This window comes from Rhinolophus hipposideros (genome assembly GCF_964194185.1).
Source record: "Rhinolophus hipposideros genome assembly, chromosome: 7".
In the NCBI taxonomy this organism is placed as follows: Eukaryota; Metazoa; Chordata; class Mammalia; order Chiroptera; family Rhinolophidae; genus Rhinolophus; species Rhinolophus hipposideros.
Window position 1 is genome coordinate 31406586 of NC_138053.1, and position 14379 is coordinate 31420964.

Here is a 14379-nt window from a genome sequence, read left to right on the forward strand (position 1 = left end):
ATGCTTCAGCTCAGCAATACAATAGAGAATTTTGAAGTTATTTGTCCAAAAAATAGCACCAATAAAATTTTCTAACAATACCTTTTTAAAAAACTTCTATCATCTAACAGTTTCTTCAGAATAATTGTATCACTATGTAATTCTGCAGTAGAAAGATATTGTTAGTATTTCCTGTTTACATTTTTCCTTATTCTTCTGTGAATTATAGTAATGAGTCAAAGCCCAGTCAGAGGGAAAAGAAAAAAAACACATAAAATCCAATATAAAGATCTCCAATGTGATAATATTTGGCTGATATATAACTTTAATCATGGTAACTTTCCTGAATTTTATTGCCAATTTTGCACAGAACAAATAAACATTTCTGAAAAATATAAATCCAGGAACTCTGTGGAAATTAATACCATAATGTATATTCCAAGGTCTACTGGAGATATATTTTACTTGTGGATAAAATTATACTTTATGCATATGTATAAAAAAAAGTGCACAGAATGTTTTCAAAGTGGAATGAGAGGCCATTAGAGAGTTTTAAACGGGATGACATGATTTAATTTATGTATTTTAAAAATCTGGCTGCTATGTAAAGAGTGTAAATATAGAAGTGAGAAAATCAGAAAGCTATTGCAGTTGTCCAGATTTAAAAATATATATATATGAACATATATATATTTAAATACACATTTAAATATGTATTTAAATACATTATGAATATATAAATATATATGTATATTTAATCTGAACTACATACAGACATACGCATATATGTATATATGGAAGGGCGAGAAAGGGGAGGTTTATAGTAGGATATACGCAATAGAGAAGAAAATAAGTGGAGATATTAAGAATAAGATATTTAGAGATCCAAGATGGAGTAGATAAACACTGTGCCTGTATCCTTCTGCAAACATATTAAAATTACAACTAAATTATACAACAATCAACCTGGAGAACCATCTGAAGTCTAGCCAAACGGAAATACTATAACTAAAAATATAAAGAAGCCACGTCATGACTGGTAGGAGCGATGGAGATGCGAAACAAGCCCCAAACCTCCCTGTGGCAGTTGAGAATCAGGAGAGATATATCCGCTAGAGTATCTCCCAAGAGGGATGAGGGATGTCAGCCCCAGACAGGCCTCCCCAGTCTGGAATACTGTTGCCAGGAAAAGGAGCCCCCACATCTGGCTGTGAAAAACAGTGGGGATTCCAACCATTTGGATGGGATGGAAGACTGCAGGAAACCCAGGTGTCCTTTTAAATGACCTACACGCAGACTCACTTACAGGCACTCACTGTGGGCTCCAGTGAAGGGAAGGTGACTCGGGGGGACTCGGAGACATATGGGGAGCAGACTGAGAAGAGTGGCTTCACCGGGAAGACTGGAGAACAGTCACCATTTCCCCTGTGTGGAGTCTTGCTTCTGTGCAGCTGGCAGGCAAGTGCCATCTTTTTTATGTTGAGCCCACCCCCACAAGCCAAATCTGAATCTGATTGGCCTGGTGATCTCTGCTCTGCCCTGCTGACTCAGCTAGAACCTGGCCCCATTCAACTCGAGCACAGCCGGAGGCACTTTCTCTGAGAACAGTCAGCCCATCCCAAATTGCACTCTTTCTTGGAAAACTATTGGAGTCCATGGGCCCCAAGTGGGTGGCGATTAGCCTCAGTGTGTTCTGAGACTATTGCTGAGTCTCTCCAGGCTCAGCACTGGCACCAAACCAGAGTCTACATTAACCTGGTGACCACAACTCTTCCCACTCTAGTGATTCCCTACCCATCCAATTTTTGTACCTCACGAGACTTTATCAGTGGCTGAACCTTAAAGGAGCCAGCAGATGGCAACAGGCCTGAGGGAGGAGGGGAATAAGAGGTCCAAATTTCCAGGTATAAAACAAGTCATTGGGATGTAATGTACAGCATGGGGTATATAGTCATTAATACTCTGATAGCATCGTATGGTGTCAGATGGTTGCTGGATTTATTACAGTGATCACTTCTTTAGGTAAATGTTGAATAACTATGGTGTACCCCTGAAACTAATATAATATTGTGTGTTAGCTATATTTTTAATAAAAAGTTTTTTTGAATAAGATATGTAGAAACAGAGTAAGGCAAATTTACTAATGTATTTGATGAACAAAGTCAGTTAAAGGGAAGAGTCAAGGATGCTATCTAGGTGTTTGAGCTAGATAGATGGAGAAACTGCTGACAGAGATTGAAAAGATTCAGGAGAGTAAAGAATTAGAAAAGGAGGACCTCAAGAGCTCAGTTTGGGACATGATGAATATGAGATTCCAATTAGATATCCAAAGAGATATGTCAACTTGGCAGTTAGATATTTAAGCCTGAACTTTTGGGAGGAAGTTAAGAGTGGAATTATGAATTTTTAGAATCATCTATGTAGATGATTTTAAAACAATGTAAATGATTAAGATTTCCTAAGGAGAAAGTTGATGAATAAGTGAAAGGAACCCCCAAAATGCCAAAGATTAGAGATTGGGGAAAGGAAGATCCAGCAAAAGCATTTAAGGAGGAATGGCCAGTGGAGCAAGACAAGGACCAGAATAGGGTGGCACCATGGGATCGAAAGAAAGGAATAGATTCAAGAGAATGGAGCAATCATTTGTGCCAAATTCTGTTGAAAATGTGAATAACCTGACTACAGAAAAGTGACTATTGGCTTCGGTAATAAAGGTGTAACTGGTGACTGGGGCAAGAGTGCTCTGAGTAGAATGATAAGGATAATAGACTGCTTGGAGTAGGTTTACGAAAGGATGTGAGGAGAGAAAGTGGAGTCGGAATATATAGACAACTCCTTCAAGATGTGTTGCTGTAAAAATGAATACAGGTATGATAGTATGTGAAGGGGTCAAGGAATGTTTGTATGCTGAAAGGAGAATAATGCAATGGAGGATGGAAATTAATTCTGCAGGAAGAGAATAATCACAGGAAAATGGTCCCAGGGACACTTCATCCACAAACTAAGAGTGATTTGATAGTATAGGATACAAATCAAAGAATTTAGTAGTGTTAGTATTGGAAAATGGAGAGAATTTCGGTCAGTTTCCATTTCCTATGGTTATGTATCTAGATCAGCATGGGGAGAGTAGGAAGAGGAGAAGGGATAGGAAGTTGAAAAAAGAGAAAGTGTAAAATATTTCTTTTAGAGATAGGAAATATGTAAATATTATTAAATCATTGTAGGAAAGCTTTGAAATGATTGTGGTGTACTATTATGAAATTAATGTGTGAGGAAATCCAACAATATTCTGAATTTTCCAATGGTGACCACTTTGAAATTTTTTTGAAATATCAAGTCTTTAATCTTCTAAAACATCTTTGGTGCCCCTGCTTTGCTGGTATCCTGAGCACTTTCTCTATGAATAAGTTTTATTAGACCCTTTCTAAAAGAAGAGACAGCAGCTGGAGAGAGAATAAAGTGATTGACTACCTCAGAGGAAGAGTCCCACACAAGGGGCAAAGAAACAGGAGAGTGGGATGCTAAGGAATTTTCTCCCACCCCTCATTTTGCTCAGGATTAGTTTAGACAATGTGGCTATAGCCATACCGTGTTTAACAGGCAAATAGGAAGAAATGTTTGCTGCCAAAGTAGAATTTACAGTGCCCCTTGAAGAATGCTTACGGGACTTATGCCAATATTCCAGGTGCTATTATCACCTGATTTGAGTGCCTTTTATGGAAGGAAGTACAGAATAAGAGAGAGAACTAGTGGGGAAAAAGATGACCAGTGTCTTTGTTAAAAAAAAAAAAATAAAAAAAAAACTCTATTAACTATCAACAAATTAAAAGAAAAGGAAAGAATACATTTAGAAATATTAGAGGACACATTATTAAAAGCATAATTATATACATAGTGGGGCTGCCTATCTAATTCATTTATTCATGCATATCATATTTATTAGGTGCCAACTATGTGCCAGGCACTGTACTAGATACTAGGTACATATTCAACAGTACATTCAATTTCATGGATCAAAATTGTTGTCCTCTTTTGGAGCTAAAGTGCAAACTGATTAAAATTTGCTCAGTAAGATCAGAAACGTCTATATAATGGGTTTCTGCTCAAAGAGATAGTTTGCCTAGTTCCTAACAGCCTGCGTTTTAGTCTCGAATTTGCCACTATTAGTGTGATACAGAAAGCAAGGACTCTCTGGATATCAGTTTTTATCCTGTAAAAGAGAACTTTGAATGAGATGATCTTGAAAACATCTAGCTATTCTAGCTCAAAAAGAGTTTATGGTTTGATCAGCTCTATCTAAGCACTTGCTTGTAGCTCTGATGGGATGGATATTCTCCCAAAGTCAGGCACTGCTCAACTCTAATTATGTGGGCATGCATTGTAATAAATGCACGTATACTCTAACATAAGGTAAGAATGATAGATGTCATTTGACTGGAACCTTTTATAACATATTTTCAGTTGTGTTTCTTCAAGACAATTCTGTAAGGCGTAATTTGTTGTAATTTCCATCTTACAGAGGTAGGCAACTCAACCTCACAGAGATTGTAAAACCTACCAAGTGAGCCTCAGAGCCAGACCACAATCCAGATCTTCTGAGTCAAAGTCCAGAGTACTCTCCCCTAAAACACAGCACCACACACTGAATTTTGCTATTCAAACTATATGAGGCCATAGAGAAATCATTGATAACCTAGTCAAGTGCTTTTGAAGCATTTTTTAAATTGGAAAATCCAGTTTGTGTAAGACAGGGATAAAAAAAAAAAGAAAAATATTAATTATAAGTTGTAAACTTCTCCCCAACCCAATCCCCATGTTGGCCTTCTAAGAAAAAAGGATTATTGCTTGCTTAGTCAGCCATAGGAACTTAATTGTGCCTCATGGGGGACAGAATAGAAATGATAATTGTAAAACGCCTAAAGAGTGTCAATTGCTCTTTGTAAGAATGGTGGCCTAAGGCCAAAGAAGTTTCAGAAAGTTATGAGACTTTGAGAGTTTACAGAGGAAAAAGGATTTGAAATCAACACATACTGTAATGTAGGGGATTTTAAGAAAAGAGAGGAGTTAAGAAGAATTTAAATAAATTTTTGCCAAAACTGGCCACAACACAGCTCATTTGATTTGACTTAATGTAAAAAACATAAAAGTTGAACTTCTCTGCTGAGCAATTTAAAGGCAGAGCTTGCCCAAATACACTCAAAACAACTTCAGTGGGAAGCTATTTCTATTTGTATCTTTGCAGACAGTTTAATCCTCTAAAAGTAAAGCAATTGAAGCAGGCTTAGCTCTAAGCATAGGCAGGTGCCAACTTGTGGAGATACCTGGTAAGTGAGAAGGCTGACTTCTGTCCGCAAATCTCCCCCAATACTCCCTATTAGCTAAGACATCACCAACAGGGAAAAATAACCCTCTATTTCACAATAAATGTAAAGAATTAACTTGATCTTCTGCAAAGAATTGATTCTTCCACAGATTACATCATGTGGATTCAATATTATAATATATAAATATTAGTGTATATGATGATGTAATGAGCGCAAACCATCTCCCTACTCCACTTAATTTAGCATGACTACACATTTGATGATATTGAATTTAGGTCAACTTCATAAAAAATTAGATATTTCTATTAGGCTAAGAAAAATTGGAATATCAAAATAATTAAACAGAATATGATTTTATACCTTGCATCCTACGTGTCTACACATATGAAAAAAATGTTTGATTGTTCACATGATATGTAATAATGCACTAAGTATTTGCAGTGGAATTAACCAGGGAGGAAAAATATAATTATGATAAAATGTATTCAGAGGAGAAGCCTGGGATACCAGAAAGATGCTATGCTATCATTCTTGCAAATGAGTTGAGTTAATCAGTAATTTTTCTAAACCTAAATTCTGAGTGGAAAATAATTTCAAATTTTATGCTTTCAAAGGATAGTGAAAGCTGAAGACCTTCAGCTCCCCAAAATGAGGAGGAAAGGAAGAAAAGCCTATAAAACATGGAAAATCTTGAATCCCACAATATGTAAGTCCAATTCATTGGTTTTATAAGTATGTATAAAATGAACTACCCAACTTATGTTCTTTGTTCTTTATCACAGGAATGTCTATAAAAGTAGGAAGATAAATGTATATAAATGTTATAAAATGATTTAGAAGTTTGGCCGATTGTTATTATGTATAAGCTTCTGCATTAATTATTAATGATATGTATTATGAATAATAACAATTTAAATAAAAATATTTACTTATTCAGACAAAGGTTATTAAGACCTCTGTTCTTAGACTCTGTTCTTATTGCATTATTACATAACTATCTTAGTTCTGTCTTCCTGCTTGAAAAATTGAAGTGTATGTAGTCCATTGAAAGAGGCTATAAACCATAAAATTATAAAACAGAAAAGGGTTATATAAAGTGAACTGTTCTTGGCATGAGGGTGTTATTTTTAAGAATAAATTGTAATCTACAGTTCTTGAAGGCCATCTATCGGTCTGTGTAAACTGCTATCCTGTACAAGCTGTATTCTGAACAGGCTTTAGAGAGAGATATGTCTACACTTCTTTTCTCCCATGACTTACATGGTACATACAGCTCTCAGATTATAACCAGGCCCACTGGAAACTGCTTCAGTATTTGCCATGAAAAAAGCCATTTCCTCAGACTCGGAGAGGGAAATGAGAATGGTTAGACTCCCCAAGGAACTTCAGTACGTTTCAGAACCTGTGTGTTAGATCAGAAGTCTGTATACCTCTCCTGAAGTTGGAAACTAATAATTCCTAAACCTATGATTCTTTATTTGATTCTGAAACTGCAATTCTTTTTTGGCACCCCATACTTGTCTGCCACCTCTAGCCAAAGTTTGGTAGGACATTTTTCTTTTTCCTGCTGAAGAGAATGTATTTATTTACTCTTTTCATTTACTCTTTATATAAGTGTTTATATAAGCTTTTATATTCTTATTATAAACATATAAATATATATGAAATCATATTTAAATTAAGAACATTTCAAATAAGTTTATAAATAACGCTTTTCAATTTTTAATGTAATCAGTGTATTAAAAATATTCTTGTGGACAGCTGCTTCATAGATTTCCCTGACATCATTATTTACTGGTTGCCCATTCTCTTTTCTTTTCCCTCACACATACGCTCTTTCAGATGTAGTTTAACACATAATTTGAGATCTTCATATTTTGTACACTATTTTTTACACATGATCTGATAGCTCGTGCTCAAGTTCACAAAATTTTCATAGCAAAATATTCTAACAGGATAAAGCAGAGGAGTAAAGGCTGCAAGTTGGTTGTTCTTAAATGAAAGCTGGTCCCTAAATATATTGGCCTCCATCTACAGGGAGTTTTTCAAAATGTGGGCCAATCACTAAAGCTGGGAGATTTCACTGTGTAATAAATCCAGACTCTAGTTTTTTTCCTAGAAAACGAGAGGATCTGGCAACACTAGGACACTTCTCTTATATAAAAAGCCCCTGCCCCAGTCAAAGGAAAGTATCAGACCTATTTAAAAAGCTGTCTAGAAGCCATACTTAGGTCTCTCTCATTCTCTTCACCTACATTTTTATTTATTGTACCATCTCAAATTAGATCGAGCTTGATTTTGCCTATATTATTATAATGCCATAAGTTCAAATACCTGATCATGGCACATTGCTCTTTATCAAGAAGCCACTTAAAATTTATTTGCATAAATTTGCTCTGAAATTTTTATGTCACCCATTTTGGAAGACTGTTTTAGAGTAAAGCTATGTTCGATTCTTACTTCCCAAAACAATCCAAGTGATATTCTGCATTCTAAAATAATTGATTTAAAATGAGATATTTATTAGAAATGAATTTTGTGGAAAACACCTTGACATACTAGAACTATTACTCAAAATACTTACAAAAGATATGCATTGGATTTTATCCTAGAATTTGGAACACCTGCTCTATTAAATGAACACCGAAGCTTTTTTTTGTTTTTGCTTCCTCTGTAGGTGAACCTCAACCTGCTAATCAAGCATGCCAAAAACATGTGAAAGATCTTGTAAAGGAAATCAAAGGAGACACCTCAGAGGCTGTATTTCATCAAACTGGGGCACTAGGGAAATCTAAAGAAAATAGAGATGAGCATACATCTGCAACTATGATCGGAAAGCAGAATCCCTCTTTTTTTTCTAAAGATAAGAGAAAACCTCCATCTGACAGTAACATAAGTAGGGAAAAGGAAAATGATGATCTTTATTTGTCCATGTCTCATCAACTAAAGAAAGCCTTACTCATGGTCATGTTTAATGACTGTGAAGAATCATTATCAGGAAAAATTACACTACAGGATATCCCAAACACATTAGATGGCTTGAAACCAGCAAAAGGCAAAATTATTACAGAAGTAAAATGTGGGGCTTTCAATGTGCAAGTAGCAAGTAAGAATAAATTTTTCTGTAAAACAGGAATGCAGTTCCCAGCAAAAATGAGATGTCCAAAATGTCACCAGTGTTACTCTGTCAGACATTTTCAAAGATGCTACAATGCTAGAAGCTGCTCTTCTAAGTGCAAGAAAGTATTGATAGAAGAATTAAAATCTGAGGTGCCATCTAAATATGGAGGAGACATTGCCAGAACTGAGAGCCCCTCACTGAAAGTAAGCATTATGGGAAAAGGAATTCAAGTTAAATACATGAGTAAGAAACACAATATAATAATTAATGTAATTCATCCTAAAAGAAGGAGGAAAACAGCTACATATGGAAAAGTTTCCTCTAATCACACCACTACAGAATGTTCCAGGCCTTCTGCACAGTCTAGTATTAACCTCCCTGAAAAGCGGCAGCTTGAAAACAAGCATCAGAGTTCAGATGGTTTGCATGTCTCCCCTCCTATTGTGTTGACTGTTCGGAAGGAGGAGAATTTTGATACAGTTGTGGTTCCTCTGTGCTCCACCCCCAAGGGGAAGAATAAACCTGACACTCAATCCTCAGTCTTAGATGACTGTGAGGTAGGATCTGCCACCTCTCAGCAGGACTTGAAAATTAGTCAGAACACCCCCCAAAAGAAACATTTCTCTGAAGCTGAGACTCTTCTCCAAAACGTTCTTCCTATTTCACGTAATACTCTAAAGACCACAAATTTCAGTGATAAAGACTTAAGCAAAATGCCTTTTGAGGGTCCTAAGAACATAGAGAGAGAGAGAGAAATCAACTTTGATACCCCAGAAAAAAGCACATCAGACTCATCTATACAGCAAAGCCCAGGAGGAATAAATTATTTGCCAAGTACCATTACTGGCATCTTACCAGTTCAAGATGGCAAAGACTCTGATTTCTCTTCTTTGTCTTCTCTGAATGTGGGGCTCACAGGAGAAAAGGCAGCCAACATTGATTGCAAAGGCAGCAAAATTACACCTGCAGAAAGCTGTGAGAACTCAAATGCCCTATCTTTCCCTTTCAGTCAAAATACTCTGAAGTCTTCCCCCCCCAGCCCATCCCACTGGACCACCAGACGTTCAGAACCTAAAGAAGCCCCTGTAGGTGCATTTTCCTTTGATCACTGTGCTGAATTTGTGACAGACTATGAGGAAAAGCAAGTTGGTATGACTGACAGAGACTGTAGCAAAGCCACTTTACATAGTGACTGTCACACAAATGCACAACAACTACTGGAAAAGAAGAGTACACAGGCTCCAACTCTCAGCCTTGCGTCCTCTGGCAGGTTCACTGCTGGGAGCCCACCCCACAGTAGTAGCCACGGCTCTGTGGCACGGGGTGGAACAGGGTCCCAGGTAAGTCATCCAGAGACAGCAGCCCCCACCAAAACAAAGGTGCCAGTCAGGACCTCAATCACGGATGAGTTAGAGCAAAGATTAATTATTCAAAATAATAAAGACAGCACGGTCGATTCTAATTGTCCCATGGGAATGAAAACCCTTAAAAAGTCACTCAGCTCTCCAGGAAATATTGAAAAAGGCAAGTGCCTCATGAGGCCAGTGGTAAAGAATACATGCCACAGAGATTTTGAAGATCTGTCAAATGAGAATCATGAGGAAGTCTGTTCTCAAATGGATTTTCCACAGAACACTACTGAGTTCCGCTGTGCAGTGTGTGCTACAGATAATCTGTTGCTTATTGAGAAAACAGTGACCAATGACGCAGACCAATATAGTAACCAGGATGAAATAAACCTTGGACTAACCAGTTTTAAACAGGAGCCAGCAGAGTGCCAAAGGATTGCATCAATAAGGCCAAATTCTGAAGGAGATAAAAATGACCTGAAGGAAAATTACTATCATCAAATAGACATACTGTTCTCACCTCAGAAGCCGAAGGCTTTGAAAGGTACAGTGGGCTATAAAGAATCTTTCACTTTAATTTTACTTATTTGAGTTTTAGAAAGTCTTAATGTGAGGGCTTTTTTTATTGCTGGGAATTTTTTCTTTATTGTTGAAGATATATTGAGTATTTTAGAGTCAGATGAATATGGGCAAGCGTGTAAAAGCCTGCTTTTTTCCATTATCACCCACCCCACCCATAAGAAGTGCATAACGAAATCACCAAGGTTACAGTTTAATATAAAGTTTTAAAAAATCAATTTCTCCTTAAAAGGTTGGTGTATCGCCAAATCAATTTTGTAGGAGGCATTAGCCTTTTGCCACTCTTAAATAATCTAACATTTTTTTTCCTTCTTGCAAGCTAAGCATGTTTGCAAGAATGGGAAGATGTGTTTGTGATAAAATGTGTTTTTAAACCTTGCCCTGGTGTTGCAGAAGCATGGTATACATGTCTCAGGAGGCCATGTGGAATAGTAATTAAAGCAAAGGACATAAACCAGAAATGGCCGCCGCTCATCCTTGGGGCCTCCGAACTTAAGCAGACCTCTGACCTCCCTTGTGGATTAGCTGATCCCACATCCCTGTGCTCCAACCACTGATAGAACCCAGAAGCTCTGCAGCCCTCAGGAGGGCTACGATGGTAGCGCTTTTCTAAGTACATAATCCCGCCTGTCTGCTTTCAATCTTGGATCCACACTACCAGTATGTCATTTTGGTCACTTCATAAAAGGCCCTTGTTGTTTTTCTCAATCAGTCCAAAATATTTTATTTTTAATGTTAGCATTATTCCACACTGTATATTAAATTATATCTTGAGCAAGTAAAAACTTCCTTCATACTGCCGGTACCATTCTTAACTGAGATTTGGAATGATGAAACTTCATTCAGAAGTTATCTTTTCTTTGTTGTTCTATCCTGCTTTTTTAATAGAATTAACAAAATTTACAAGCTGACATAAAAATACAAAAAACACACTATATCACATAAAGGTTGGCATAAAATGTGAAATTTACTGTATGGAGAATAAATGCCCTGAAACAACACAAAATCTGTATGGCCACCTGCTTAATATGAACACCCTAAAGCAAAGATCCATCAGTCACAGTGACTTTCCTAGTGCCAGCATACCTCCAGATGCCAGGATGAATGGCATTGATCGCAACATTTGCTTCAGTCCATAATTATTTAGGTCTGCAGAAAGCAGACCTGCAACCAGAGCCCTTGTGTCTCCCGGAGCAGACACATGCTCACCTGGATATAGCCTTCCAACCCAGGCTGGTTCTCCTTCCCCCAGGGATATGCCACTTCCTCAACTGCCTCTCTCAGCAAGGAGTATTTCCTTAAGAAATTCGATAATTCAAGTCAGAATCCTCCCAAAGCTGACCTTGCACTCAGCAGGCTGTGACATTATCCCATTTGATGAACAACTGCAGCTACAGGTTCCCTGTGTTATTGTGATTCATCAAAATGCTGTTCCCCCTGCTCCTTTTCCCCTCTTCCTCTGATTGTTCTGTTCCTGCCCCACGGACTTCCTTGAGGTGCTAGAACCTGCCAGGCAAGATCCCACATCCGGTCCCTTGCTTCCCCCCTATGTCCAGGTGGTTCACTTTCATCTCCAAATTTTGGCTCACCTGATATCTCCTCCATGAGGTCTTGTCAGACCACTCAATTTAAAATTGCAACCCCAGCTCTCTCCTTTACAACCCAAGCATACTTTACTTTTCCATGTTTGATTCCATACGTAGCACTTTTCGCTTTCTAATACGCGTGTGTTACATATTTTACTGGTTGATTTGTTCTGTCTTCTCCCAATGTAGTCATAAGGACATGGATTTGTTTCTGATTTGATCATTGCTATATCCACAGCACCAGAACACTGCCTGTCGTGTAGTGTAGGCGCTCAATGAATATTTGTCGAATGAAAGAATGAATTCAGGGAAGTCACAACAGGGTTCCTTGTGCAAAACTCTGTCCACATACCCAAACCAAAAAGCAGGAAAATGGCTCAGAAATGTAAATATTTGTATGAAAAGATATTTGAATCTCTAAATTTTGCATGGCTTCGACTCTCCTAGAGCTATGATGACCTCTATACTTTATTCAATACTGTGGTCATCCTACTATTGATACCTCAGGCCAAGATTTTGTAATCTTTTCAGGGCATGGTTTGCTTTGAGAGCCAGGGACATCTTTGTACTATTTCACCAGGAAATTATAAATTTGATATAGGTATAAATGTGTCTGTATTTTCAAAGGGGTCCTACAATTCCTCAGTCGACTCATGTACCTCGGATTACGAATCCCTGACATATGAGTGCTGCCTATAACATTTACATAGTTTCCCCCACGCATGTGCGCACTTGGGAATTAACTCAATCACAGGTCAGAGCCTGGACTGCCTTCCAGGGCCAGGCATGTAATGTAAATGAGGAAAGCAGGCTGCCTGCCTGTGAGAATCGAGTGTTGGGAAGCTAGAGCGAGCGCTGTCCTCACTGTCCTGACGGAGGAAGAATGATGATGCAGCCAGGCTTTCTGATTTTTCAAGGTAGCTGGAGATTGGAATTTTTAATATATGTGAATCTCTAGATTATATGACTTGGAAGACAGTGGCAACCAAACAGTTTATGACCTCTGAAGGAGACAAACAGGAGGGGGTGGGGATGGGCATGTGACAGGAGACAGAAACGCCAGTGGTAAAAAGGAAAGCCTGAGCCTCTTCAAACTAAATTCTGGGTCTTCCTTTGCCAGGTCAGGTCTGCACATTCTTGGTTAAAGAGGTTTCATAGGCACTTGAGTCTTTAGCTATAAATGCACTGAAATATACCTTTAAACTCTCCGACAAAAAAAAAAAAAAAACAGAAATTCTCTATCATAAAAAACTTTAATGAGAAAATCACAACTAGTCTACCCTGAGAGAGCAACATATAATGAGAAGGATTACATGATGTTTTACATGGCATAGAAATATTTATAACTAAGCAACTCTTTGTATGGAATATGGCACAAGACATGTAATGTATAAGATATTTTATTTCCCTGTACCCTTAAGGAAGGGGTGTTTCCAAAGACCCACACCAAAGTACAAAGGGATAGAGGACTGCAGCTCTGAGAAAGTTTGTGGTCCCAAGATCTGCATCATGCACTAGGGATAGAAAGATTAATTTAGAAATTATTCCTTTTCTGGTAGCAGAACACAACTGTTGGGAACATTTCCAACGAGCTGACTTCTGGTGAAATTGGGAACTTTGCATGCTCGTGCGCATTTCAACATTTCTCGGTAGGTGAGCAATTCCAGGGTCCAGGGTCCAGGGTCCAGCTGCAATACCCTTGTTGTTTACCAGCAGGGCTCTGCCCAGATCTGCACGTAACTCTCCTTGACCTAAAACTCACTTTCCAGGACTCCCTGTGGTCTTCAAAGTGGTGGCTTTCTACTTTCACACTCCTGCTTGATAAAATATTAGTGGGTTTTTTTAATGGATTAACATATTGTTCCTGCAAAGTGACAGTGTTTATTTTAACAGAGTCCTTCAAGACACTTGAGTGTCTTCATTCCAGCCCCCAGTAAATTACTTGATTCATCGAATGGCTCATTAAACATCTATTGGGTATTTACTGAATGAGGGAGAGACTTCCTTGTGAATGAAAGTTACTGAGATACAGATTCAATTCACCATGGAAAAACTTTTTATGGGCTTGAAGTATTAAAGGATTATGCTGATTCAAGTCATAAAGAGGTAGTTAAGAGTCTGGGAAGTGTTCAGGCTTACACTGAATGGCTACTTGATGAGAAAATTTTATAGAAGTTTTTAGGCATATAAAGTATGGTTGGACCAAATTACACTCTATATTTTTTTGCAAACCTGAGATTCTATAAATAATAAGAAGGACAATGGCAGTGATGCTTTCCACACAGTGGGCATGACAAGTGCTTCTCAAATCATATGTCAAAATATACTGTTGGGCACATACTTTCTCCTCATTTGAGTATACAAGAAGATCCTAGACGAAAACTATCCCTCCATATCACAGGGCCCTGTTTCCATCTCACACACTTCCCTATGCCCATATG

The 14379-nt window shown here is 37.9% G+C and overlaps 1 protein-coding gene across 1 annotated transcript in view; it reads left to right on the plus strand.

The window, feature by feature from the left end:
- Positions 1 to 2192: 2192 nt before the first annotated feature.
- Positions 2193 to 14379, plus strand: part of LOC308499733 (uncharacterized protein) — a gene marked incomplete at both ends in the record, with an annotated part of 113291 nt that continues 101104 nt past the window's right edge. The window contains 3 exons of the mRNA XM_081053567.1: positions 2193 to 2329; positions 5918 to 6009; positions 7981 to 10317. Of these exons, the coding sequence (XP_080909693.1) occupies positions 2193 to 2329; positions 5918 to 6009; positions 7981 to 10317 (2566 nt within the window). The remainder of the gene's footprint in view (positions 2330 to 5917; positions 6010 to 7980; positions 10318 to 14379) is intronic.